This window comes from Chiloscyllium plagiosum, unplaced genomic scaffold (genome assembly GCF_037043375.1).
Source record: "Chiloscyllium plagiosum isolate Xiang-an unplaced genomic scaffold, Cpla_swu_hap1 HiC_scaffold_12, whole genome shotgun sequence".
Taxonomy (NCBI): domain Eukaryota; kingdom Metazoa; phylum Chordata; class Chondrichthyes; order Orectolobiformes; family Hemiscylliidae; genus Chiloscyllium; species Chiloscyllium plagiosum.
The window spans coordinates 94,405,971-94,431,247 of record NW_028270150.1 but is presented as its reverse complement, the minus strand read 5'-3'; the positions used below and the strand labels follow the sequence as shown (position 1 = coordinate 94,431,247).

The 25,277-nt window shown below is 44.4% G+C and overlaps 2 protein-coding genes across 2 annotated transcripts in view; one reads left to right on the top strand and one right to left on the bottom strand.

Annotated features, from left to right (window-relative positions):
- The window catches only part of LOC148148588 (putative G protein-coupled receptor 139), a 33,751-nt gene extending 31,818 nt beyond the window's left edge, over nt 1-1,933 (bottom strand). Inside the window, exons 1-2 of the mRNA XM_087992327.1 lie at nt 1,903-1,933; nt 1,451-1,550 (exon numbers count right to left, since the gene is read on the bottom strand). Of these exons, the coding sequence (XP_087848453.1) occupies nt 1,451-1,550; nt 1,903-1,933 (131 nt within the window). The remainder of the gene's footprint in view (nt 1-1,450; nt 1,551-1,902) is intronic.
- A 6,806-nt stretch (nt 1,934-8,739) lies between these two features.
- Nucleotides 8,740-25,006, top strand: LOC148148587 (putative G protein-coupled receptor 139). Its single transcript, XM_087992326.1, has 4 exons — nt 8,740-8,864; nt 12,292-12,329; nt 18,419-18,595; nt 24,105-25,006. The coding sequence occupies exons 1-4, from the start codon at nt 8,740-8,742 to the stop codon at nt 25,004-25,006; spliced, it is 1,242 nt and encodes a 413-aa protein (XP_087848452.1).
- Nucleotides 25,007-25,277: the final 271 nt, after the last annotated feature.

Here is a 25,277-nt window from a genome sequence, read left to right as displayed (position 1 = left end):
AGCTTGCACTGAGCTTCACTGGAACACTGCAGCAAGCCCAAGATAGACATGTTGGCCAGGGGAATGTGGTGGTGTGTACAAGTGGCAGAAAGTGCAGGGCCATTTCTGTGGACAGCATGCCGGTGTTCTGTGAAGTGATCACCCAGTCTATGCTTCGTCTTTCCCCGTGGAGAGGTGACCACATTGTGAGCAGTGAATACAATGGACTAGATTGAGTGAAGTGCTGCTTCACCTGGAAGGTAGGTCTGGGGCCTTGGATAGCAAGGACTGAGGGAGTAAAGGGGCTGGTGTTGCAGAGGAAGGTGCCATGTGGGTGTGGGGAAGTTTTGTGAATGGAGGAGGGTTGTACCCAGTTTGTCACAGAGTGAATTGTACCTGTGGAAGGCTAAGAGAGGGGAAGGGAATAAGTGTCTGTGATGACATCCAGCTGGACGAGGCGGAAATAGCAGCTCATGATCATCTAGATGTGGATGCTGGATGGATGGTAGGTGAGGACAAATGGGTCACTATCAGTGTTGTGGGAGGGAAGAGAGGGGGTGAGGGCCGAAGTGAGGGAGATAGGTTAAATACACAGCTCAGATCCCTGTCGACCACTGTGCGGGGAATCCTCTGTTTCGGAAAAAGGTGGACTTTTCCGAGGATTCCTTGTCATTGTTGGCATCATTGGAACAGAAATGACAGAGAGGGAGCTGACCTGAGCAATGTTTTCCCAGCATGCCTTTCCTCACCTGAAAGCAAATCTTGATATTAGCTCTTTCGTAGTCATAAAGCTCAGGTAGGTGACCTGCATCAAATAACCCGAGCATTTCGTTGAAAGTATGCACTTGAGAAAAAAAACATTTTTATAAAAATAGCACAATGTGTCCTTTCTTTTATCTTTAAAACAGTCCAATCTAGGTTTCTCCACAGAATTTGAACTCAATTTATCTTTTGTTTCTAAGATCATAACTCTCTGGAACTCCTTCAGCCTCAGCTTCAATATGAGCTGCCTGTGCTAACTTACTTAACCCTGCATCTAATTCCTGAGCTTCAATTAACGAGGGCATCCCAAATACCTCTTTGGAGCCATTTTAATTTTTAAACAGAGTTTCAGCTTCCCTCACATCTGCTTGCAGTGACCCTGTGATTCTCTGGTGATGTCCTTTGTTTATCATGTGGAGGAGCCGGGTTTGGACTGGCGTGGACATTGTTCAGCCATTTCTCTGGCCATTATACCTCATAGAAAAGACCGGAAGCCATTTCTGCAACTGTTTTGCCTTCTTAGGCTCATCTGGACTTTCGGCAAAGGTACAACTATTATTCCAACTGAATCATTCCCCAGGAATAAATCACCTCCTTCCACAGGAAATTTCTTAGCCAACTGCTTTACCACTGGTCCAGTCAACAAGTCACACTCCAACTGGACTTTAAACAGAGAAAGTGGGGTATACTCTCCATCCATCCTACTTACCAACAGACTGGCTTCAGTAACCTCTCTGTGGTGAAAAGTAACTGCTTCTCCATCAGGAGAGTTTGTGTCACTCCTGCATGGTTTCGTATCGTTATGCTGCCTTTGAAGAAATTGGAGTTATTTTCTTAGAGAAAAAAAGACATTCATTTCTCTCGTCTACTGTATGCAATCTTTCTGCATTCACAGGAGTGTGTCCACCAGATTGTCCTTTGTCATTAATGTTACGATCTGATCCGTGGTATTTATTTTATTCAATTCCTTTTCAGCCTCATTCTTATGAATTCCAATGTGCCCCATGGGTTTCCTTCTCAGTTTCCTACATTCTGAGCAATAGTGCCTCGTTTTGGAACAACGGGTATACCTTGGCTCCCAATTTTCACCTTCACCCTCAATAATTTGGCTTCTGATCTGTGGAGGGGATCTTGGGGCATTTCCAGCTCTCTGTTCCTTACCTTGGCCATTGCCTTCATTTTCCTGTGCCATTTTCTAGCTGTTTTGAAGTTGTGAGCGTGACTGAAGAAAGGTTTAATTTTATGGATTAGCTCTGAATCATTAGCCCTTACTGCTGCCTGGCGATCAGTTACTAGCCTTTGGTCCTCACCGTGGGATGTTGGTGAATATTTAAATTCTCCTAATGCTCGGATGCACCTGTCACAATTGCTTTGCTGAACACTTTTGCATTCAATACGGCTTTGTCCAGGCTGTGTCCTTAAATCCTGACCCTATGCTGATAGATCTCCTGTTAAAGTAGGACTGGCAGCTCAATATTCTGGGGTACAGATGTTACCAGAAGGAGGGAAGGGGAGGCAAGAGTGGAGTGGGAGTTGTGTATTTGACTGGGGAGAATATCACGGCTATACTCAGGAGGAGGACAGTCTTGGTAGGGCTTCAACAAGGATAAACATTTCTGCGCCAGTCTTCAAATTGTTCAAATTATTCAGATTCTCTGCCTGAAGTCTCTGGTTTGATGGTATCATTTTAACCTGATAGACATATTCTCTCACATTGTCTCTCTCTGCAGGTCTAATTCACCTTTACTCATTCCACTCTTTCCGACACCATTTCCCTTTCCTTATCTTTCCCTGCTCTTTTCTTTATTCTTTTCTGTTGCTCATCTCTGTATTTTTCTGCTCTGTCCTTTCCATGTTCTGCCATCGCTAGTTATCCCATTGTCTCCTCTCACTGAAGCTGCTCTGACTGTTACTGAGCATCACCTGATTTGATATTTCACTCCCTGGAGGACCCAGCCTTTCTTGTATTTCCTCTCAACCCAAGTGCTGTGCCAGTATTTCAATTATCGCTGCATTCCTCGCTCTGCTAGGCAATGCCACCTTGAGGTCACCAACCAAGTCAAGCAACATGGTCTTTGTAATTTCCCTGAAAACTGTGAGGGATAACTCTGCCATCTGCAGGAAATTCTTTGTTTTAACAAGTGCCATCGCTGTAAGGTAATACAGAACCTGATGCTTTCCATCACCAACACATATACCATTCCCAAACCCTTATTGATTCTTTATCAAATCGATCTCACATGAGTGCCCAAACATTGTTATAGCTCACAAAGATAATACACTGTTAATCAAGCCCCACTATTTCTGTACTTATTGTCCAAATTATGCATTTTAAAAGATATCAAAAATTCCCAAAATCACATTCCTTTCAGACCCTGATTGTTAGAAACTTGGTTTCTGCCACTGAACATGAATTACAGCTTGTTTCAGGTAATACTGGAGTCTCAGGTAAACAAAGAGGAACAGTCAGCATATAACTCTACTACAGTGTAGCTCACACTCCAGTAAGACGACAAGATGGAGGTGGAGTGGGACGCTCCAACAGGAGCTGCTCCAATCCATCAATTTATTTCACTTTTTCTGGTCCTTTTTCTTTGCCCCTTTTCCCCATTTTTAGTGTTTTCCAAAGACATACAGCTGTGGGCACGAGGGGAGCATGGACACCCGGTGGGTGAGATACACGAGGGGCGTGGGGACGTGCAGAGGGTGATACACCTGAGGGGAGTGGGGAAGGGCAGTGGGTGAGACACCCGAGGGGAGTGGGGAAGGGCAGTGGGTGAGACACTCGATGGGAGTGGGGAAGGGCAGTGGGTGAGATACCTGAGGGAAGTGGGGGCGGTCAGTGGGTGAGATACCCGAGGGGAGTGAGGAGGGTCAGTGGGTGAGACACTCAAGGGGAGTGGGGACGGGCAGTGGGTGAGATACCTAAGGGAAGTGGGGGCGGTCAGTGGGTGAGATACCCAAGGGGAGTGGGGATGGGCAGTGGGTGAGACACCTGAGGGGAGTGGGGATGACCAGTGGGTGAGATGCCTGACGGGAGTGGGGAACGGGCAGTGGGAGCGATATCCGAGGGGAGTGGGGACGGGCAGTTGGTGAGACACCCGAGGGGAGTGGGGATGACCAGTGGGTGAGATGCCCGAGGGGAGTGGGGACAGGCAGTGGGAGCGATATCCGAGGGGAGTGGGGACGGGCAGTGGGTGAGACACCCGATGGGAGTGGGGACGGGCAATGGGTGAGACACCCGAGGGGAGTGGGGGTGGGCAGTGGGACCGATGTCCGAGGGTAGTGGGGACGGGCAGTGGGTGAGACACCCGAGGGGAGTGGGGACGGGCAGTGGGTGAGACACCCGGGGGGAGTGGGGGCGGGCAGTGGGACCGATGTCCGAGGGTAGTGGGGACGGGCAGTGGGTGAGACACCCGAGGGGAGTGGGGGCGGGCAGGGAGCGAAATGCCCGAGGGAAGCAGGATGGATGTTAGACTGCGGAATGGTGCGGGTGATCAGAAGTTTATGTGTCTGATCAGACCACATGTGGAAGCCCCTGCGTTGATCTACTCTCGCCCTTTATAAAAAGACTGTCATGTTTATCTTTTTAACTTTCTTTCATTTTTTTTCCAAATACTGTGAATAAGTGAGAGTCATGTCACATTTTTCCTTTTATCCCCCTTTATTTCTCTATCTTGAATCTAAAAACTGTCCCGAGGTAGTTTGTCCCGAAGGTGGTGCCATTGCAAACTTTTCACTGTTCTCTTGTACTTGTGAAGTTGAGTACATGTGACAATAGACAATGTTCTAATTCTAATCTCTTAAAAACTGTCCCTTACACATAGACAGATGGACAGGAAACAACATGGGTGTTATGGATGGAGAGAAAACTGGGAGCAGTTGAGTGTTTTCTGTTCATGGGATTTGCTGAAATTGTTCTTCTGCTGGTCAGAATGCTGCTTCTCAGTCTTCTTTCTCCAGATGCTTCCCTGGCTTGCAAAGAGCACAGTGTGGCTGGTTCACGTCGAGAAGATCTCAGACTTAGTTATTGAAAGTGACAACTTACAGCAACTGTTGGAGAGCAAATGAATTGGTTTTGTTCAGGCTTAAAGTGTTTTTCATGCAGAGAATAGAGAGAGCTCCTGAGCTCTACAGCATCTGAAAAGCTTCTCCCGAATCCTTCACAACCTCAGGCTGTTTGGTTAACTGAGAAACAGACATATACTGGTTGTGAGGCAGGAGGCCTGTACTGTACATACCTAATTGCTAGGGCACTGACTAGTCAGCTACATGTACAGTCTAAAGTTCCATCCGTATGTAACCCCTTCACTCCAGTTTATCTGCAATGACACATTAACCACTGCTCAATCAAGCAGCTGTGGAAACATTGCTCACAATGAATGTCAGATTACTGGCTTTCAAAACATGCATCAATCCTCCTGAAATCCTTTGGTTTATCAACTGTTCTTTGTTTTTAATTCCAGTCCACAATGAAAAATATAGAAAACAGAAAGAAACATGTTTACCACATTCACCAGCCATAACAGTAGGTACTATTATTGAGACACTCTCTGATACCCGCGACCCGGAGCATCATATTGAATTGCCAGCTGTACACCAGGAGGATTTCTATAAGCCAGGGCCTGCCCTTCAGAGTTGTAGTGTCAGAAGGTTTGGCCGACCATTGGCCAACAGAGGCAGATGCGACCTGACTTCTTGTGGACCTGGATGTCCTGATTGCCAGGGCGTGGGAGAGATGGACTGTGCTTTTTCTTCAGGGATAACAGTGGAGACCGTGGGACCAGGATCTGCCAACTTTGCTTTAAGTTGCCAGTTGGGTCAGTGCAATATCCATGGTCCTGAAGAACACCTAGTGGTGAGGGTAGATGTTTCAGGAGCTTCTGGACTCAGCAAGGGTAAGTGTCACTATGCTCTCTCTGCTACCTCATACTCATTCGAACTCTGCTAATGCATCCCACCAAGACTAATGATCATCAGCTCTTACTGGTGCATGCAGAATCTTCCCTCAAATAGTTTCACCCAAATCTAACTAAACTGCATCCTAGGCCCTACGTCACCCAGATTACTAGTTCAACAGACCTCTGCACTGCTTAATCTCTTACTCAGGACACCTCACCCTCTTTTCCCACCTGTACCAGCACTAGCTGATGTGTAAGCCACTTTCAGCAGATGTGATTGTGTTTGGACATGACTTGCTGAACAATCCGAAGTGTGCTAGTATCTACACCAACAACCGATTTAAGATAATAGACCAAGCGCATTCTCCAGCTCAGTATCTGGCATATAGGGAATTGATTTTCTGCAAAGATAAAATCTATGTTCAAACCTTGCATCTTTTTTAAACAAATTACCTTTGAACTTTGAAAATCAAATGTTCTGCATTGTGTTCCACATCTAATATCTCAAATCAATTAGCACAGACTTATCAACCAATCAGCAGTCTTTCTTCCCATTGGGTTATATTGTTCTGATGGTTAGAAAATTGGTTTTCTTGCATTTCTCCCGATTATTGGAAGACCAAAAGCTTTGATAACATATTGCCGTTTTTAACAATGTTTCTGTATGGAATCTCTTTGGTCCTGTGTAACCTTCTAAATGGTGCAGCTCATTCTATATTCAATCCCTTCATTATCCTGACCAAAACTCTGGATCACTTCCCTGCTTCTCTGTCTTACATTTTATTTGTTATTTCACCAAAGTTTGTTTGTGTCTCCTCTACATTGGGGAGACAGGACACCTCCTTGCAGAACATTTCAGAGAACATCTCTGGGACACACTCTCTAACCAAGCCCACCGCCCTGTGGCCGAATGCTTTACCTCTTCCTCCCACTCTGCCAAGGACATGCAAATCCTGGGCCTCCTCCACCACCAAACTCTAGCCACCGGTCGCCTGGAGGAAGTACGCCACATCTTTCTTGGGACCATCCAACCACACGGCATCAATGTGGATTTCACCAATTTCCTCATCTCCCTTCCCCTACCTTACCCCAGATCCAACTCTCCAACTCAGCACCACTCTCTGTCATACCCAACTATCTTCCTTCCCACCCATCCGGTACACCCCTTTCTCCATCCAATCACCTTCACCCCAACCTTCATATAGCTACCACATTCCCAGCTATCTTCCCCCCAGTTCTCACCACCCCATCCCATTTATCTCTCAGCCCCCTTGGGCCTCCCCCTCATTCCTGATGAAGAGCTTATGCTCAAAACGTCGATTCTCCTGCTCCTCGGATGCTGCCTGACCGCTGTGCTTTTGCAGCACCACACTCTTTGACAATGTTCCCCTGAAGTCTAATCATATCCTCCTCACTGAATTTCATGCTCTCTGTAATGCTCAAATTATCTCCTTGAGATAGATTTTAACATTTTTTATTTGTATCGGCATATATCAAGAGAACAGTGCTTCGAATGCTGACTATGGACTGAATTTCCAAGTTGTTGACAAAGTGTATTTTTGTTTCAGTGATATTTTTGGTACTTCGTCCACCACGGCCCAGTGTTTTTCTGCACTGCCATCTGTACACGAATAGAACAGAATGCCTTTCATGCAGAAAGAGGCCATTTGGCCCATTAAATCTGCAATAACCCTTGAAAGAACATCCCACCCAGACCTTGCTCACCTACCCCTAGTCACCCCCCACCCTAAACCATAGCCCTGCATTTCCTACAGCTAACCCACCCAGCCGGCACATCCCTGGACACTACAGCACAATGTGGCACAGCCAATCCACCTAACCGGAACATTTTGGACTGTGGCAGGAAACTGGAGTACCTGAGAGAAACTCACGCAGACACTGGCAGGCTGTGTATACTCCACAATAACACAATCACCCAAGGCTGGAATTATACCCAGTTCCCTGGCACTGTGAGGTAGCAGTGCTAACCGCTGAGCCACCATGCCATCATGTTAATATTGGAGCCGGTCTTTATGGAATTGTGCAGCACGAGAGGGTGCTGTGCTTGTCGTTGCCAGGACGTTATTCCGTTTATGCAGCTGATCCCATAGTTAAACCTCATCTCTACAAATCGTCACATGTTACAGGCCAGGAACTGCCCTTATCCAATAGAGCAAGGCCCAGAAAGCACAGTAACTCATCACTGTGCTGACCAAGTCCTGGAGGAGCTGATGGACAGGGTGTTTGACTAGAAATGTAGAAGCGACCATCCTGGACAGAGACAGAGGCCGAGGCCTGTGTCAGTGTGGTTCCTGTGTGGCGTTTTTGCTCTTTTAACAAGGCGAGTTTGTGATTGGCTTTATTTTCAGGAGGTCATAAAAACATAGGTTCCAAAAGTCTGGGTTTGAATGGGTTTTTGGGCCAGTTTGATTGTAGCTGACAGACACTGTCTCAGGCAAAAGGCTTTTAAGATTTAAAGAAAATAATACAATAACAGAGGAGAGGTGAGTTCTCCCAGCTCAGCTGATCCCTGGTTTGGTTGGGTCAGTAGGCAGTAGTGTTGGGAAGCTGCTGGACCCAAGAGAAGCAGCTCCATGCTGACCCTCTCTCTCTGTCTCTCTCTCTCTAACTTCTCTCCTGTAAGACACTGTGTTGGATTTTACCTTTTGTGCCCACAGCTGCTTAGGGGATTTGTTGCAAATATTTGGAATAGCATCATTACATTGGGATGATCTTTTGGGTTTTTCGATAAGTTGTTATGCGGTATTTTGTTTCCTTTTATTTGTGTTTCATTTGGTAATCATGTAAAAAAAAAAGTACTGTTTAAAGCGATGTGGTTTAACCAGCTGCATCCCTCCTGGAATATCCACGTTACACCTCCTTAAAAAACTGGCAAAGTTAGGGTCTGGGCTACTTTCTTGAAATGTTTTGAGGGGGTCAGGCCTGGTCCAGAACAGAATGGGTCTCTTTGTAGGATTTGTTCTATCGTTCCAAATTGGGATTGAGGTTGTTGATTCGAAGGCAGTGACTGGTAGGTGTTTGTGTCTTTTGTTTCGGGTGTTGAATTCGGTTGGTTTAAACAGTACTTGGGATAGCAATGGCTCTTCCAGTTACCGAGAGTTTTCTGGGGATGGAAGAAGTGACCTTTGGGGTTTTACAAAAGCTGATTAAGGCCAAGCTGCTGGAATTAGCAGACAAGCTGGGGTTGGAGCTGCCCCTTCCGTGAGGAAAGGACAGATAGTAACAGCAATACCTCAGCATTTCAATTTGCTGGAAACACTGTCACAATCTTTAGAGATGGCCAAAATTCTTTTGAAAATGAAGCAGCTTGGGTTAGAGGCAAAACACAAGGAAAGGGCAACAGAAATGAAACAGTGTTAATTAGGATTGAAACTAGAGGAAAGAGAAAAAGAACAAATTGCTTTTACAGAACAAAAAGAAAGAGAGAGAGAGAGGAAAGAGAGAAAGAGAGGGAGTTTGAACTTCAGAAATTGGCACTGAGGCAGGAATTCAAAACTTCCCTTTCTGAAGCAGTGCACACTCATGTGGAAGAGCAGAGAGCGAAAATGGCAAGATTTTCAGCTGAAATGGCTGATGGTTATGAGTTGGTCCATAAATCAAAGTTTGGATTCCAAAATTAATTTCAATCCATGAGGGATAGAAATTGGGGAAAAGAGAAATCCACACGTGGAAAGGGAAAGGTAGACCTCAGTACAGATCGATCTCAGAAGGATAATTTACCCACAGGGTAAAAAGGGAACCCTTGAAGAGGAGGGAGAAATTAAAAAGCTCCAGTATTTTCACTGCAATAAAGCAGGCCACATGATACCACAGTGTTGGTGGGTTAGGAAAAGCACTGGGAAGCCTGATGTTGGAAAACAGGATAAGCCAGTGAGTTTTGTTGGAGTGATAATGAAAAGCACAGTGGAGGCTAGAAAGCTGCACCAGGAACTTACAAGCTGCTCAGAGGTTGGTAAAGGAGGAAGTGCCAGATCTTCTTCTACCATGTAGCCGTGAAGGTAAAGGTTACTCACATAGGGCAGGAGCAGCAGGTAAAGAGGTTACAATGTTAAGAGATACAGGATCCTCTCAGTCTGTGATGATGAAAGATGAGGAGATATGTACCACTGAAGGAATATTACCAGGAAAGGTACGAGTTACAGGAATTCACAGTGAGACAAGAAGCACTTAGTTATGTAAAGTGAGGTTAGTGTGTCCCGTGAAGAATGGAGATGTTGTGGTCGGAGTACTGAACAAACTCTCAGCTCCAGGAATATAATTTGTCCTTCCTAATGATATAGCTGTGTCACAGGTAGGAGTGCTGCCTACAGTGGTTGAAAAGCCAGTGGAAACTCAGGCAACTGAGCTATTGCAGGACACGTATCCTGGGGTTTTACCTGACAATGTGGTAACAAGGTCACAGAGTCACCAGTTGAAACAGGAGAGATCAAAGAGTTCAGATAAGAAAGTTAAAGTGGAATTAGCAGAGACCCTGGTTGGGGTGGCACGGTGGCTCAGTGGTTAACACTGCTGCCTCCCAGCACCAGGGACCTGGGTTCAATTCTATCCTCGTGTGGCTGTATATATGGAGTTTGCATGTTCCCCCTGTGTCTGTATGGGTTCTGGTTTCCTCCCTCAATCCAGGCTGGGTGCATTGGCCATGCCAGGTTGCCCCACAGTGTTCAGGGATGTGCAGGTTATGTGCATCAGTCAGGGGTAAATGTTGAGGACTGGGTCTGGGTGGATTATCCTTCGGAGGGTCAGTGTGGACTTGCTGGGCCGGAGGGCCTGTTTCCACACTGGAGGGATTCTATGGTTCTGGATCAGATGGTTGACACAAACAAGGAACAGTTTGATCACAATGTAAATATCTTTTGCTCAGATAAATTAATGGAGTTACAGCCGAAAGATGAAGATTAAAGCAATTGTATCAAAAGGCATTCACCGATAAAGAATCCCAATTCATCCCTGAGTGTCACTATCATAAAAAATGCTTTCTTGATGAGGAAATGGAATGCATTGTTGCATTCTTGCAATCTTCCATCATGTCATTTTTGTGTTATTGCATTTTCTTTCATTCTGTCACTCTTGCATCTTTGCAAGTTTGCATTCTCGCATTCTATCATTCTTGCGTTCTTGCATTCTGTTGTTCTTCCATTCTCTCCTTTTGATGTCCATGCATGCTTGCATTATTAATTGTCATCCTTGCACTCTGCCATTCCAACATTCTTGCATTCTATCCTTGCTGCATGATTGCGTTGCAATCTTGCATCATGTCATTTTCGCATTCTGTTATTCAGGCAGATGAGAAATGGGCAGAAGTTCATTGAGTTGTATTGCCAGTGGGTGAAGAGAAAGAGGTGCTACGAGTGGTGCATGACTCCCTCTCGCGGGCGGGCGGCGGGAGGGGGCATTTAGGAGTGAGAAAATCTCAGGCTAAAATACAAAATCATTTCTACTGGCCTGGACTGCACAAGGATGTTGTTGAATTTTGCCAGAAATAACATACATGTTACATAATTGGAAAACTACAGTCAGTAATAAAACCTGCACCTTTAATACCTGTTCCAACATTTGGGGAAACTTTTACAAGAGTCTTAATTGATTTCGTAGGACTACTATCTAAAACAAAAAGAAGGAATCAGTATTTGTTAACAATAACGGATGTATCCACTAGATTTCCAGAGACCATTCCATTATGCAATATCACAGATAAAAGGATTGGAGAGGAGTTACTCTCTCGGACTATCCGAAGAGATACAATCAGATCAAGGGTCAATTTTTACATCAAAATGTTTCAAGGAAATTATGGACAGCTGAGAAATAAAGCAATTCAAATAAAGGTGCCATCAGACAGCAAAGACCATGTTGAGGGCTTATAGTCAAGACTATCCAGATGATTGGGATCAGGGAATTACATTTGTGCTTTTTGTGATCAGAGATGCACCAAATGAATTGACCAAATTCAGTCCATTTGGATTTGTTTTTGAGTATGAAGTGAGAGGACCACTAAAATTGATCAAGGAGAAATTCGTAAATCAGAATTCATATTAGGACTATGCGTCAAATTTTCAGGATCGATTAAATAGCACTGGGGAGTTGGCTAGACAGCATTTAAAAGTATCGCAGCATACACTGAACCAGAAGGCAGATAAGAAATCAAATCCTCACAATTTTACTGTCAGGAATATACATTGTTCATGTTACTTCAAGTGAAAGGTGAAACGTTCAAAGCAAGTTTTAATGGACCTTATCAAGTTGAAAGTAAATTGAGTGAGATGAAGTATTTGATAATGACTCCAGACAGAAATCTGACAGAGTGTGTCCTGTGAATATTCCCAAAGGGTATTTTGACAGTGGGAAGGAAAGCCAAAGGAGCTGAGTTACCTTCCAGAGGAAAATCAAAATGATCTAAAAGAGTTATTACCATCGCATGGGGAGATATGTGGACATAAGCTGGGAAATACAAACCAAATTAAGAATGAGGTAGATATAGAAAATGCTGCTCTGATTAAGCATCATCCTTATGAACATAACCCTCTAAAGCTGGCACAGGTTCAAAAAGAGGTTGAACGCATGCTGCAAAATGACACCATCAAAGTGAGTTAAGTTCGTAGACAGAGGGTGGTGGTGGACGGTTGTTTTTCAGACTGGAGTCCTGTGACCAGTGGAGTGCCACAAGGATCGGTGCTAGGTCCTCTATTTTTTGTCATTTACATAAATGATTTGGATGTGAGCATATTAGTTACTAAGTTTGCAGACGACACCAAAATTGAAGGTGTAATGGACAGCGAAGAGGGTTACCTCAGATTACAACAGGATCTGGACCAGATGGGCCAATGGGCTGAGAAGTGGCAGATGGAGTTTAATTCAGATAAATGTGAGGTGCTGCATTTTGGGAAAGCAAATCTTAGCAGGACTTATACACTTAATGATAAGGTCCTAGGGAGTGTTGCTGAACAAAGAGACCTTGGAGTGCAGGTTCATAACTCGTTGAAAGTGGAGTCGCAGGTAGATAGGATAGTGAAGAAGGTATTTGGTATGCTTTCCTTTTTTGGTCAGTCTATTGAGTACAGGAGTTGGGAGGTCACGTTGCAGCTGTACAGGACATTGGTTCGACCACTGTTGGAATATTGCGTGCAATTCTGGTCTCCTTCATATTGGAAAGATGTTGTGAAACTTGAAAGGGATCAGAAAAGATTTACAAGGATGTTGCCCGGGTTGGAGGATTTGAGCTACAGGGAGAGGCTGAACAGGCTGGGGCTGTTTTCCCTGGAGCGTCGAAGGCTGAGGGGTGACCTTATAGAGGTTTATAAAATTATGAGTGGCATGGATAGGATAAATAGACAAAGTCTTTTCCCTGGGGTCGGGGAGTCCAGAACTAGAGGGCATAGGTTTAGGGTGAGAGGGGAAAGATATAAAAGAGACCGAAGCGGCAACTTTTTCACGCAGAGGGTGGTACGTGTATGGAATGAGCTGCCAGAGGATGTGGTGGACGCTAGTGCAATTGCAACATTTAAGAGGCATTTGGATGGGTATATGAATAGGAAAGGTTTGGAGAGAAAAGGGCCGGGTGCTGGCAGGTGGGACTATATTAGTTTGGGATATTAGGATATTGTATTGGACAGATTTGATCGAAGGGTCTGTTTCCATGCTGTACATCTCTATGACTCTATAACTGGAGCTCACCCAGGTTAATGGTGCCAAAGCTGATGGTACCCAATGGTCAGGTGTGGACTATTGCCAAGTCAATGTAGTTACAAAGACTGAAGAATTTCCGATTCCAAGTTTGGAAGACTCTGTTGAAAAGATGGGGCAGCTTACTAATTTGAACTTGCTCAGAGGATACTGGCAGTTAACTTTATCAGAAAGAGCGAAGGCAATTTTAGCTTTTGGACTGTATCAGTTTACAAACATGCCATTTGGTGTGAAAAATGCACCAGCCACATTTCCGATTCTAACTGATAAGATCATTGCTGGATTATCCAATTGTGTCATATATATAGATGGCCTGGTGATTTTTAGTCATAGATGGAAGGAACATTTCCAACATTTATCAGACTTGTTCAATTGACTGCGGAAGGCAGACCTGGTGATAGATTTGGTGAAAAGTGAATTTGCCAAAGCCCAAGTAACTTTCCAATACCGTTTTATTGGACAGTGACACATGGCCCCATGGAATACAAAAACAAGGTTAATTAGGGAGTTTCCCACACCTGAACAAATAGAGCAGTATTCCGGTTCCTGGGATTGAGTGGTTTTTATTGAAATTTCATACCAAATTTTAGCAGTGTGACAGCTCCACTCACTGAATTGCTAAAGAAAAGCAAGACGTTTCAGTGAACAGCAGACTGTCAGAGGTATTTGACAGCTTTGAAAGCCGAGTGAACGACTGTCCTGGTATTTTTCACAGCTAATCATGCAAAGTCACTCAAGATGGCTATCAGTGAAAGTGGTGCAGTGATCAGTGCTGTGCTCTTGCAACAAGACGACAAGTCGATAGAAAAACATATCGGGCATTGCTCTCGCAGCTCCACAGCTTCCTGATGAAGGAGCAGTGTTCTGAAAGCTAGTACTTACAAATAAATCTGTTGGACTATAACCTGGTTTTCTGTGATAATGAACTTTGTTCAGGGAATTGAACATTCCTCAGAAGAAATATTCGACATTTGCGAAAGAGACTTTGAGCTTGGTGCTGGAGTGACAACATTTCAATGTTTGTGTTACAATAACGTGTCTGATATAATCATATACGCTGATCATAACCCACTGAACTTTGTGGAGAAATATATGGACAAAGATGTGTGACTGTTTAGATGGAGATTGTTGGCACAGCCATTCAATTTCAAAATGGTGCAGGTGACAGGACGAGCAAACATGATTACCGACGCATTGCTGAGAGGTGAATGAGAAATGGAGGGGTTCGGTGGCAGGAGTAAAACAGACTCAAACAGACTGTAGTCATGCAGTTTGTGTGGTTACTGTCTGTGGAATGTATACGAGTATAAACGGTTTAGCATTAAGGATGCTTTAAAGTAAAGCCACCTTTGGATATGGATGGTTCATTTTTCTTTAAGGGGGGGGGAATGCTGTAATGAGGCTGCTCGTTTAACAAGACTATGTTGTTCTTAGTTTCTTTTTGAGAGGTTTTGAAAAGCACAGGTTTCCAAAAGTCTCAGCTCATTTGGGTTTTAGGGCCAGTTTGATGATACCTAACAGATACTGTCTCAGGCAAAAGGCTTTCAGGTTTATAAAAAAACACTTGTACAGTGAAAGGGATGTAGCGAGTTCTCCCAGCTCAGCAGACCCCTGGTTTGGTTGGGTCAGTAAGCAGTCGTGTTGTGAAGCTGCTGGACCCAAGAGAAGCAGTTCCATGCTGACCTTCTCTCTCTGATTTCTCTCCTGGAAGATCCTATGTTGGATTTTATCTTTTGTGCCCAGGGGTGTTCAGAGGATTTGTTATAAGTATTTGCAACAGCATCATTATGTTGGGATGATGTAGTGGCTTTTTGGTTCAGTTATTAGTCAGTATTCTATTTTTTTGTTTGTGTTTTATTTGGCAATCTTGTAAATAAAGTCTGTTTTCTTTAAATCTAAGTGGTTGGGTCAGCTGCATCCCTCCTGGAATATCCACGTTACACTTGCTTAAAGCAACCGGTAAAAGACAGGGTCTGGATTACTTACACGAACGGTTTTGAGCAGGTCTGGCCTGGGCCATAACACCTGAGCTGAAGGAAATGTCTAACAGTGCATGGAGAAGGTCAGTGACAGACTGTGCTCTGCAAGTGTAAGTACCACTATCTTCTCTCTGCTACCTCACACTCACAGGTCAGGGTCAGCACTCCCTCTAACTGTACCATTGAACATGCCTCTCACCAAGACTCATGGACGACAACTCTCACTGTTGTATGTATCATGGCCACTCATCGACTCTTACCCACCGCATCCTCCCAGACTATACATTATTCCCACCCTCTGTGCTTCCTACTCACTCACTGGGGACACCTCACCATCTCTCCTGCTCATGCATCACCATGAACTGCTCGTACCTTCACTTCCATCAGACCCAATCCTCCCTTTGTCCCATTGGCAGGAATGAGATCTCTCATGGCCAGGTGGCCAGTGCTGGGTGGTGGGGATGGGGATCCTCTCCCCATTTGAGGAAAATGAGCTGGAGTTGGCTGGAGAGGAGGGGAACTGCTCAGCTGGGGAAGTGCAACTGTGCAAGAGAGTTATATTGTGCTGCTCTCCTGACCCATTCACTCATTCTTTTCTGAACAGGCATTGAGTCCTTTTACACAACTCATTCCCAGTCTCCTCTTACATGGACAATAATGGGATCTAGGGATTCACTGAGAACCACCCAGATCCCTGTGGATCTCAGAGCTGTTCACCCACTCCCCATTTAGATCATTAGGTTGTTTTTAATTCTTTCTTCCAAAATGGACAATTTCCCAATGTCCCACATTGTATCCATTTGCCAGATCTTTGCCACTTAGCCCCTGATATCATTTTGTAGGCTCCTTATGTACTCTTCAGAACTCGCTGCCCTGTCTACCTTTGTGTTATCAGTAAATTTACATCCATACCTGCGATCCCTCCATCCAAATCATTTCTGTAAACTGGAAAGAGTTGAGAGCCCAGCACTGACCCCTGTGACATACCGCTGTCACATCCTGTCAGACTGAAAATGACCCACTTATTCCTACTGTCTGCTCCTGTTCACCAGCCAATCTTCTATCCACCTCACTATGTTACCCACAATGCCATGAGCTTTTCTTTTCTGCCATAACTTTGATGTGACACCTTATCAAATACCCTCAGGATTCACTGCCCTGCTGCAGCCTCTGGGTAATGGGGCCCATTGTGTCCCATTTCCCCGTCTGCCGCTCCTCCCTGTACATTCAGGTGTGGATCCTGATTGGTGACACCACGGGCTCCTCTCCTGCCTGAGCAGCTGCCTGGTCTCTGCTGGTCCCTCCGAGTGCCAGCGGCCTGGGGCATTTCTTCCTCAGCCAGCTGCAGAGCTGTAGCAGTGAGGTGCTCACCAGCTTGTGCTCCCACACTCTCTAAGGCTAACCTTCCCACCGAGGTCTCAGGGTCTGAGCCTGTGGGGTTTACAAAAGGCAGCCTTGGTGACCCTTCCTCTGAGCCCTCAGGGGGCGAGGTGGTGGCTTCTACAGGAGCTGGGCCTGTCTCTGCAGGCCCCACAGAGAGGCTGGCTTTACCTGCAAGACATAGAGAGAGAGAGTGACAGTGTCATGGCCACTGGTTGGAAATGGTGTGCTCTGAATGAAACCAACAATGCAGTTCATGGGAGACTGGGAGAAAAGCACAGCACAAGCTTGAGGAACAAACCCTCACTTTCCTCTTTACCGCCTTAAGGACTCAATACTGATTTCCACAACACAGACCTTGACTTTATGATGGGTCTGGGTAGGTTACTCTTCGGAGGGTCGGTGTGGACTTGTTGGGCCGATGGGCCTGTTTCCACACTGTAGGGAATCTAATCTATCTAATCATGTCTCTTCTGCATTTTTCTTTAATTACTGCAATCTCTTACATTTTCTCACATTCTCAGCTGCATTAGGCACACAGCTTTCTTGTTTGTGTCTTATTTGTGTTGCTCTGAGTAGAGTGGAACCACCCACTTATTTTCACACCTTAATTTCGATGCATTTTACACCTTTTCTTTTCCTCATTCAACACCATTAATAATGGTCTTGTCTTTTACATGGGGTCTCAGCAATATCTCCCCCATCTTCTCCCTCTGTCAAAACAATAAAATAACCCATTTCCACGCCCCTTTCAGCTCTGAGTTGAAGCATTATCTCTGTTTCCCTCTACAAGGATGCTGCTTGATCTGCTGAGTCTCTGCAGCATTCTGTGTTTCTTTCAGTTTTGCAGCATGAGCAATATTTTGTTTTAACTGAACTTCTGATGTCTGATCCTATCCTCCTCACAGTTCACTGTCTTTCTGTCTAACCTTGAAATCTTCTCCTTCCTATGTAACATATTTGTCTATGTCATTTATGCATGTATTACAAAGATCAGTGTTCCTAACACTCGCCATGAGGGAAGAAGAATAATGTATCTTTCTGCAGTCTATCTACCTTCTCATCAACCTGTCTCAGGGATGTTATTACTCATCTCTGGAACAGTCGGGATTTGAACCCAGGATCTCTTGCCTGGGATAAGATCACTGCACCAGAAGAGCCCTCTCCCTGCAGCTAATCATTACGTGCACAGCATTTCTCTCTGAGGTCTGTCCCTCAGCCAATGGCATTCCTCCTTCAATCGCATGTTTACATTTTCCTAAATAAGTTAATTAAATAGCATCTCACCTTTTTGAAAGTCTACATATATAGCATGAAATATGTGAAACTCAGCTAATTCCAGTTACTTTATCCAAGAACCCCTTCAAGTCTTTAATACCTGTCATTTGTTAAATTCTTCTTCAAAGAACAAAGCCACAATTTATCTTGGACCATCAGGCTGCACTATTTGCAAACTTTTGTGCCTCTTGGCCCACTCCCATACTTTCATTGTTCCTTGACTCAGCAACCCTCACACATTCTATCCAGACCAGGGAAAAGCTTAACTTTATTCTGGGACAAAGGCACTGGATTGAAATGAGTTCAATGAACCCTGTTTGTTCAGTGACTGTGATTAATGTCAATCTCTGTGGGCTCTAATCGAGTCTCTGGGTGGATTCCTCCTTCTATTAATAAATGAGTCTCAGCTGCAACATTCCTCGAAACAGGGAGAGATGACAGAGCAGAATCTGAGGAGAGCAGACTGCAATGTTACCACAATGGGCAGGAGTCTCTCTGGGACAATTGACTATTTTTCTGCAAATTATCACCAAATGTATTTGGAACGTCGGATCCGATACATAATTTGGATTATTCAACACGTTTACTATCCGACTCTCGCTACTGTTGGCATTCCTAGTAAGTATCTCTGTCTGGCTAGTAATTCTGTGAATCATGATTTAACTTTCTTACAATTCTTCTCATTTCCTATTCCCCAACTTTCATCTTTTAGAATGGGTTTCCTACACTGACATGCACACACTCACTCTGCCTTTCCTGCAAGCACACCTTTCAGTTTGTGGAGTGAATCTGTATTGCAGAATTATATTTTATTTTGCTCAAAAAATGCATAACCTACAGTCAATCCATGTAAGATGCTGTAAATATCACTTTAGAATGAGAACCAGTCCTACAGCCATATTGGGACGCTGACAGACTTTGACCTCACACCTTTAATGCATTGTCTGAGCTGAGACGACACCTTTTGTTGGAGAATCTGAATTTATCTTGAGAATGTGACTTAAAAGGAGTTCTGGGATTTACCTATTAATGAATTGAAATTAGGAAACCCATTCTAAAAAAATGAAAGGCTTAATCTGAGATTGATTAATATACTCAAGCCGCATGACACTGCAACCTTTTGCGAAAATTTCTGAATCTTATAGTCCTCCTCCATAACCACCTGATGAAGGAGCAGCGCTTCGAAAGCTAGTACGTCCAAGGAAACCTGTTGGATTATAACCTAGTGATGTGTGATTTTTAACTTTGGAAACATTTCCAGGTTGAGTTCCTGTTGTCCCTGCTCTGCCCAACTGCCCAGTCCATTGATATCCTCCTGCAGGTTACAGATACCCTCCTCACTTTTTACCAGCCTTCCGAGTTTCATGCCACCTGTGAACTTCTTTATCATATTCCCCTGAATTTAAGTCTAAATCATTCACCTACAAAACAGACAGCAAGCTCTGAGCACCGTGCTCTGTGAAACCCCACTGAAATCAGACTTTGTGTTAGAGAAACATTCCTTAACCATTCCCCTCTCCCTCCTGCCTCTCAGCCAGTTTTCCATCCAGCAGATCACTTTACCTGGGATCCCATTGGCTCTTACTGTCTTGACCAATCTGCATGAGGGACTTTACCAAAAGCCTTGCTGAAGTCCATGTAGACCACATCAAATGCACTGCCCTCATCAACACGCCAGGTTACCACCTCAAAAGGTTATCAAACACAAACTTCCTGTAACAAATCCTGGGTCTGAGTAATTATTCTCTCTTCAAGTGCAGATATAGTCTCCCTGCCCTGTCCTTTTGGTCTCCTTTGTTGGTGTATTTCTCTTGCCCAGCTTCTCAGCCCAGCTCTTCTCAGCCCAGCTCTGCATCTTATCTATGTCCCACGGTAGCCCACAACAGGGGCTGCGTGGTGGCTCAGTTGTTAGCACTGCTGCCTCACAGCGCCAGGGATCTGGTTTTGATTCCAGCCACAGGTGAAAGTCTGTATGGAGTTTCCACATTTTTCCCATGTCTGTGTGGGTTTCCACCCACGATCCAAAGATGTGCAGCTCAGGTGAATTAGACATGCTAAATTGCACATAGTGTTAGGTACATCAGTCAGGAGTAAATGTAAGGAAATGGGTCTGGGTTGGTTATTCTTCAGAGGGTCGGTATGGACTTGTTGGGCCGAAGGACATGTTTCCACGTTGTAGGGAATCTTGTCTTTTGGCAATATCTGCAAAGCTACCTACCTCAGTGTCATCTGCAAATTTACTAACCAATCCTTCTCCGCCCACATCCAGATCATTTATAAAAATGACAAACAGCAGTGGCTCCAAAACAGAAGCTTGCAGCACACTGCTGGTAACTGAGCTCCAGTATGAATATTTCCCATTTGTCACTACCCTCTGTCTTCATTCAGCTAGCCAACTTCTGATTCAAACCGCTGAATCAACTTCAGTCCTGAAATTCCATATTTTGTGCGATAGCCAACCATATGGAGCCTTATCAAAAGGCTTACTGACGTCCAATCCCTCGTAACCTTTTCCAAGACCTTACCCACAACTGAATTAAGGCTCATTGGTCTATAATTACCAGGGTTGGCCCAAATCCTCTTCTTAAAGAAGGGAACAACATTTGCTATCCTCCAGTCTTATGGCAGTACTCCTGTTGACATTGATGACATAAAGGTCAATGCCAAAGGCTCTGCAATGTCCTCCCTGGCTTCCCAGAGAATCTGGGGGTAAATCCCATCCAGCCCAGGGGGCTTGGCTATTTTCAGATCTTCCAAAATGATAAAAACCTCCTCTTTGCCAACTGCAATCCTATCGAATCTAAGAGACGGTATCGCGATATTCCCACTGACATTGACCTTTTCCAATGTGAATACTGATGAAGGGAAAGTAACCCTTTTTCCAGGTTGAGTTCCTGTTGTCCCTGCTCTGCCCAGCTGCCCAGGCCATTGATATCCTCCTGCAGGTTACAGATACCCTCCTCACTTTTTACCACCCTGCCAAGTTTCATGCCGTCTGTGAACCTCTTTATCATATTCCCTGAATTTAAGTCTAAATGATTCATCGACACAACAGACAGCAAGCTCTGTGAAACCCCAGAGGAAACAGACTTCCTGTCACAGAAACATCCCTCAACCATTCCCCTCTCCTTCCTGCCTCTCAGCCAGTTTTCGATCCAACATGCCACTTACCTGGGATCCCATTGGCCCTCACTGTCTTCACCAATCTGCATGAGGGACTTTGCCAAAAGTCTTGCTGAAGTCCATGTAGACCATGTCATATGCACTGCCCTCGTCAACACACCAGGTTACCTCCTCAAAGAATTCAGCAGTTATCAAGCACAAACTTTCTGTAACAAACCCTGGGTCTGATTAATTATTCTCTCTTCAAGTGCAGGTATAGTCTCCCTGCCCTGTCCTTTTGGTCCCCTTTGTTGGTGTATTTCTCTTGCAGCTGCGAGACTGAAAGGGAACCGAGATTGTCGAGCTTGCTGTTCTGAAACCACGTTGGGAATTGGGGGCAGATGCCTTAAGCCAGTGTCTGCAGCCTGACAAGGCCACATGGGGAAATCCTTTTCCAATGCAGGGAGGCTTAGCAGGGAGACACCTCGACAGTTATGGCAATCTCTGCAGTTGCTCTTGTTCATGTACAGGGTCACAATCCTTGCATCACACACTCCCTGTGGAAATGTCCCCTCCTCCAGAAGAAACAGAGAGGTTAGTGCAGAAGCTGCAGGAGTGGGGGTTTCTGTGCTTGATGAGGACAGTCAAATCTGACTGGAGCTTTGTCCATGAGTGTGTGTCAATAGCTTTGCTAAAGCCCTCCACTGTGGGTTTGATTCCCAGCTCTGCCATAACAGGGAGGCTTTTTAATGGTATCTAGAGCTTCCTCAGTGACAATGTTCTCCCTGTGTTATAGCTCAAGGCGAGGATCTCCCCATCTCTCCAACTATTTGTTACAGAGTGTGATGATCTCTCCTGCCTTTGTTTCAGTCGAGCTGTTTCTTTTCCTCATGCATCTTTCCCCTTTCCCATCCCTTCATCCGTACATTTCCCTGTGATGGAGTAGCTGTGGATATTTCTGCAAGGTTAGGAATGTTATTATTGGATCGTTGCTCAGCATTCTCTTGGACTTGACTTCAAATGGCTCTTCCTGCATTCAGAGATTCCTCACTCAGATTTCTCTTGTAATCGATGAGAGTGGAACTCTTGCCTTCAATGACAGGCTCTGTCACAGTAATGTTAGCCTCAAACCAGTCTGTGATGTTTTACTGTTGCTCCTTGTCTGTTCAGGATGTGGTTTTATAGATGATGGTGTCTCACAGAATGTGCCACTTCACTTCTGCTCTCTGAAAGGGAATGCTGCAAAGTGCCTTTTAGTCAAGTTGTGGAAAAGTTGCTTTTAAATTGAGAAAGTAGTGTGTCTGATGTTAACATGAGGGCAGTGTTTCTGCTTTGAATGAAAAAGACCTTCAAGAGCTGTATAGTTAATTTGATCCATATCAGAGAGATGTGCGTCTCAAAGCACAAAATATTTCTGTTTTTCAGCTCCTCCTGAGTGTTCCCTTTTGGTTTTCAGGGCTGCCCTTCCATCCTCGCTAACTCCTTTATTAATTGATGCAGTCACCATGTAGCATTACCTTCTGTGTTTGTCTTCATGGATATTTTCATTCATAAACAGATCTCAGGAAACTTATTAATATTATCAATAACCACAGTGTTAACCCACAATAAAGCCACAATATTTCGGGAAAACATTCATTTCCTGGATGGGTGCTGTAGTCAAATTGACACTAAACAAAAGGCATAAGTTTGCAAAATGTTTTTCCCCAAAATAAGTGACACATAATTCACGGGACACAAAAAGCTACAACAATAAACATGCTTCCTGCAGACTGAAGGAGTGACCGTTCATGTGTTTCCACACATAGTCACAAAGTTGGAACAGTTTTTAAACCAGTTTGTTGCTACCTACTTTTACTGAGATGTGAGAACATAAATATTTATTTGTTTATTTATTATTCAATCAAATAAAAATATCAGATGTCAATTTCTGATTTCAATATAACAATTGGCTCCATCTGCATGACTATAGCATCTACTGAGATTCTCCCAAAGAGAAGGCCACATACACTCAGGGACGAAAGCTAGAAATACAAAGTTCATTACAAGTAATTCTTCAGCTCAGTGATTTCATCTTTCCCTCATTTCTAGTCAGTGGCGGTTTCTTTTGTTAACAGATCTGAATCCAATCTCTGTCCCCTATTTCACTTGCAACCTCTCTCTCTCTCGATCACACTCTTGTAGTTTTTAACCTCTTCCTCTCTCTCTCTCTTACAATCTTGCTCTCTCTCTCTATCTCTCTGCCTCTCTCTCTCACTCTCTCAATCTCTCTCTCTCCCTCCCACTGTCTTGCCGTGTCGATCTCTTGCTTCCAACCCCCTCCTTCCTGTCTAACCTCTTCTCTTCTGACCTCTCCATGTTCCCAATCCCACTGGTTTCCCAGTGTCCCCATAGCCCCGTTGTGGCCCCTCCATAACATCCAATCCCCTCATGGCCTCATTGTCTCCTCCCAGGTTCCTTACAGTTTCCCACTTGCCCCTACACCACCCCTTGACCTGTCTGCAGTGACTGACTTGGCTCCTCATTCTGACTCTCACTACCAGAGCTGTCCTCCATCCACCTGCTCCTAGTCCTCAGGACAACTTCCCTCACAGAGATTCCCTCACAGAAGCTCACCAGCTTCTGTTTACTTTCGTAACATGATAAATCGCACAACTGTTATCTCATCCAGTATTCTTTTGACAAGTGTTGGATGTATTTCATCTGAACCTGGGACATGTCAGCCATTGATTGTAAGAATTTTCTGAGCAACATTTCATCATGATTGTAATTGTGTCTAACTCATTCCTTCCTTTCAACTTGTTATTCATACTCATTTCTCGAATGTTATTCGAAAGACAGGCACAAAATATATGTTCGATGAATCCAGTGTTTCTTTATGTCCCATTATGATGTCATTACTGGATACAATAACACATTTGAAAATCTCAATACATAATGGAACTTATTAACTGTATCTGTAATGAGGTGTAACTTTATGTTAGGCTTAACATAACGTGTTCTTGTTTATTATCCTTTCTCATAGTTAACACAGTGACAATAGTGATTCTGTCTCAGAGAAAGTGTGATCTTTCTAAATGTATCACTCACTACCTGGTGACCATGGCAGCAGTGGACTCCCTGCTCATAATCATTGATCTGATGTTGAGACACATTCCAATTATTTATAGAAATGAATTTAATTTTCTGAAGACCATCCCCGTGTGTAACATCCACGCGGTCCTGGTTTTTGCAGCTATGGACTGCTCTGTCTGGTTCACGGTCGCTTTCACCTTTGATCGATTTGTGGCCATTTGTTGTCAAAAGATGAGAGGCAATTATTGCACTGAGAAAACAGCAGCCGTGGTTCTGGGAACAATAACTGTGCTCAGCTGTTTAAAGAACATTTCCTGGTATTTTATGTTAACACCTCGGTATAAGCTGAGGAACCAGCCTTGGTTTTGTTTGGTGAAAAAGTATATTACGTTATCTCGAGTCTGGGGATCGATTGAGCTTATTCACTACATTCTGACCCCAGTGCTCCCATTTGTTCTGATCCTGCTGCTCAATGCTTTCACTGGGAGGTACATTTTAGTGGCCAGCAGAGCCCGCAGGAGACTCCAGTCTGACAGCAGGGGGCAGCATTCCAAGGACCGACACTTGGAGAGCCGAAGGAAATCCATCATTTTAATGTTTGTTATCTCAGGGAATTTCATCCTGTTATGGTCAATGTTTCTGGTGTATTCTACATGGAGACGATTGTATTGGTTGGGTTATAAGGCTGTATTTTTACATTACTTTTTACGAGATATAGGATTCATTCTTCAGCTCCTGAGTTGCTGCACAAACACGTGTATATATGCCGTGACCCAGACTAAGTTCAGAGAACAGCTGAAGAATTTGGTAAAACAGCCTTTTGCTCATTTAGTAATATTTATGAAACGATGAGATGGATTGATGCATTCTGGGATCACAGTTGAACAATCCAGGCCCCTTGGGTAGGTGATAAAGACACAGTGAGGTCAGTCTGCTCTCCCTGACGTCTATGAGACACACACAGTAGGTTCAGTCAACACTCCCCATGATCCTTGAAACAGACACAGTGCAATCGATCAGACCTTCCTGGATCAGTGAGACAAACACAATGCTTTCCCTGGGTAAATGACAAACGTTGGCTCCTATAGACACTGGGCATCACTCCTTATGTTGAATAAGAGTC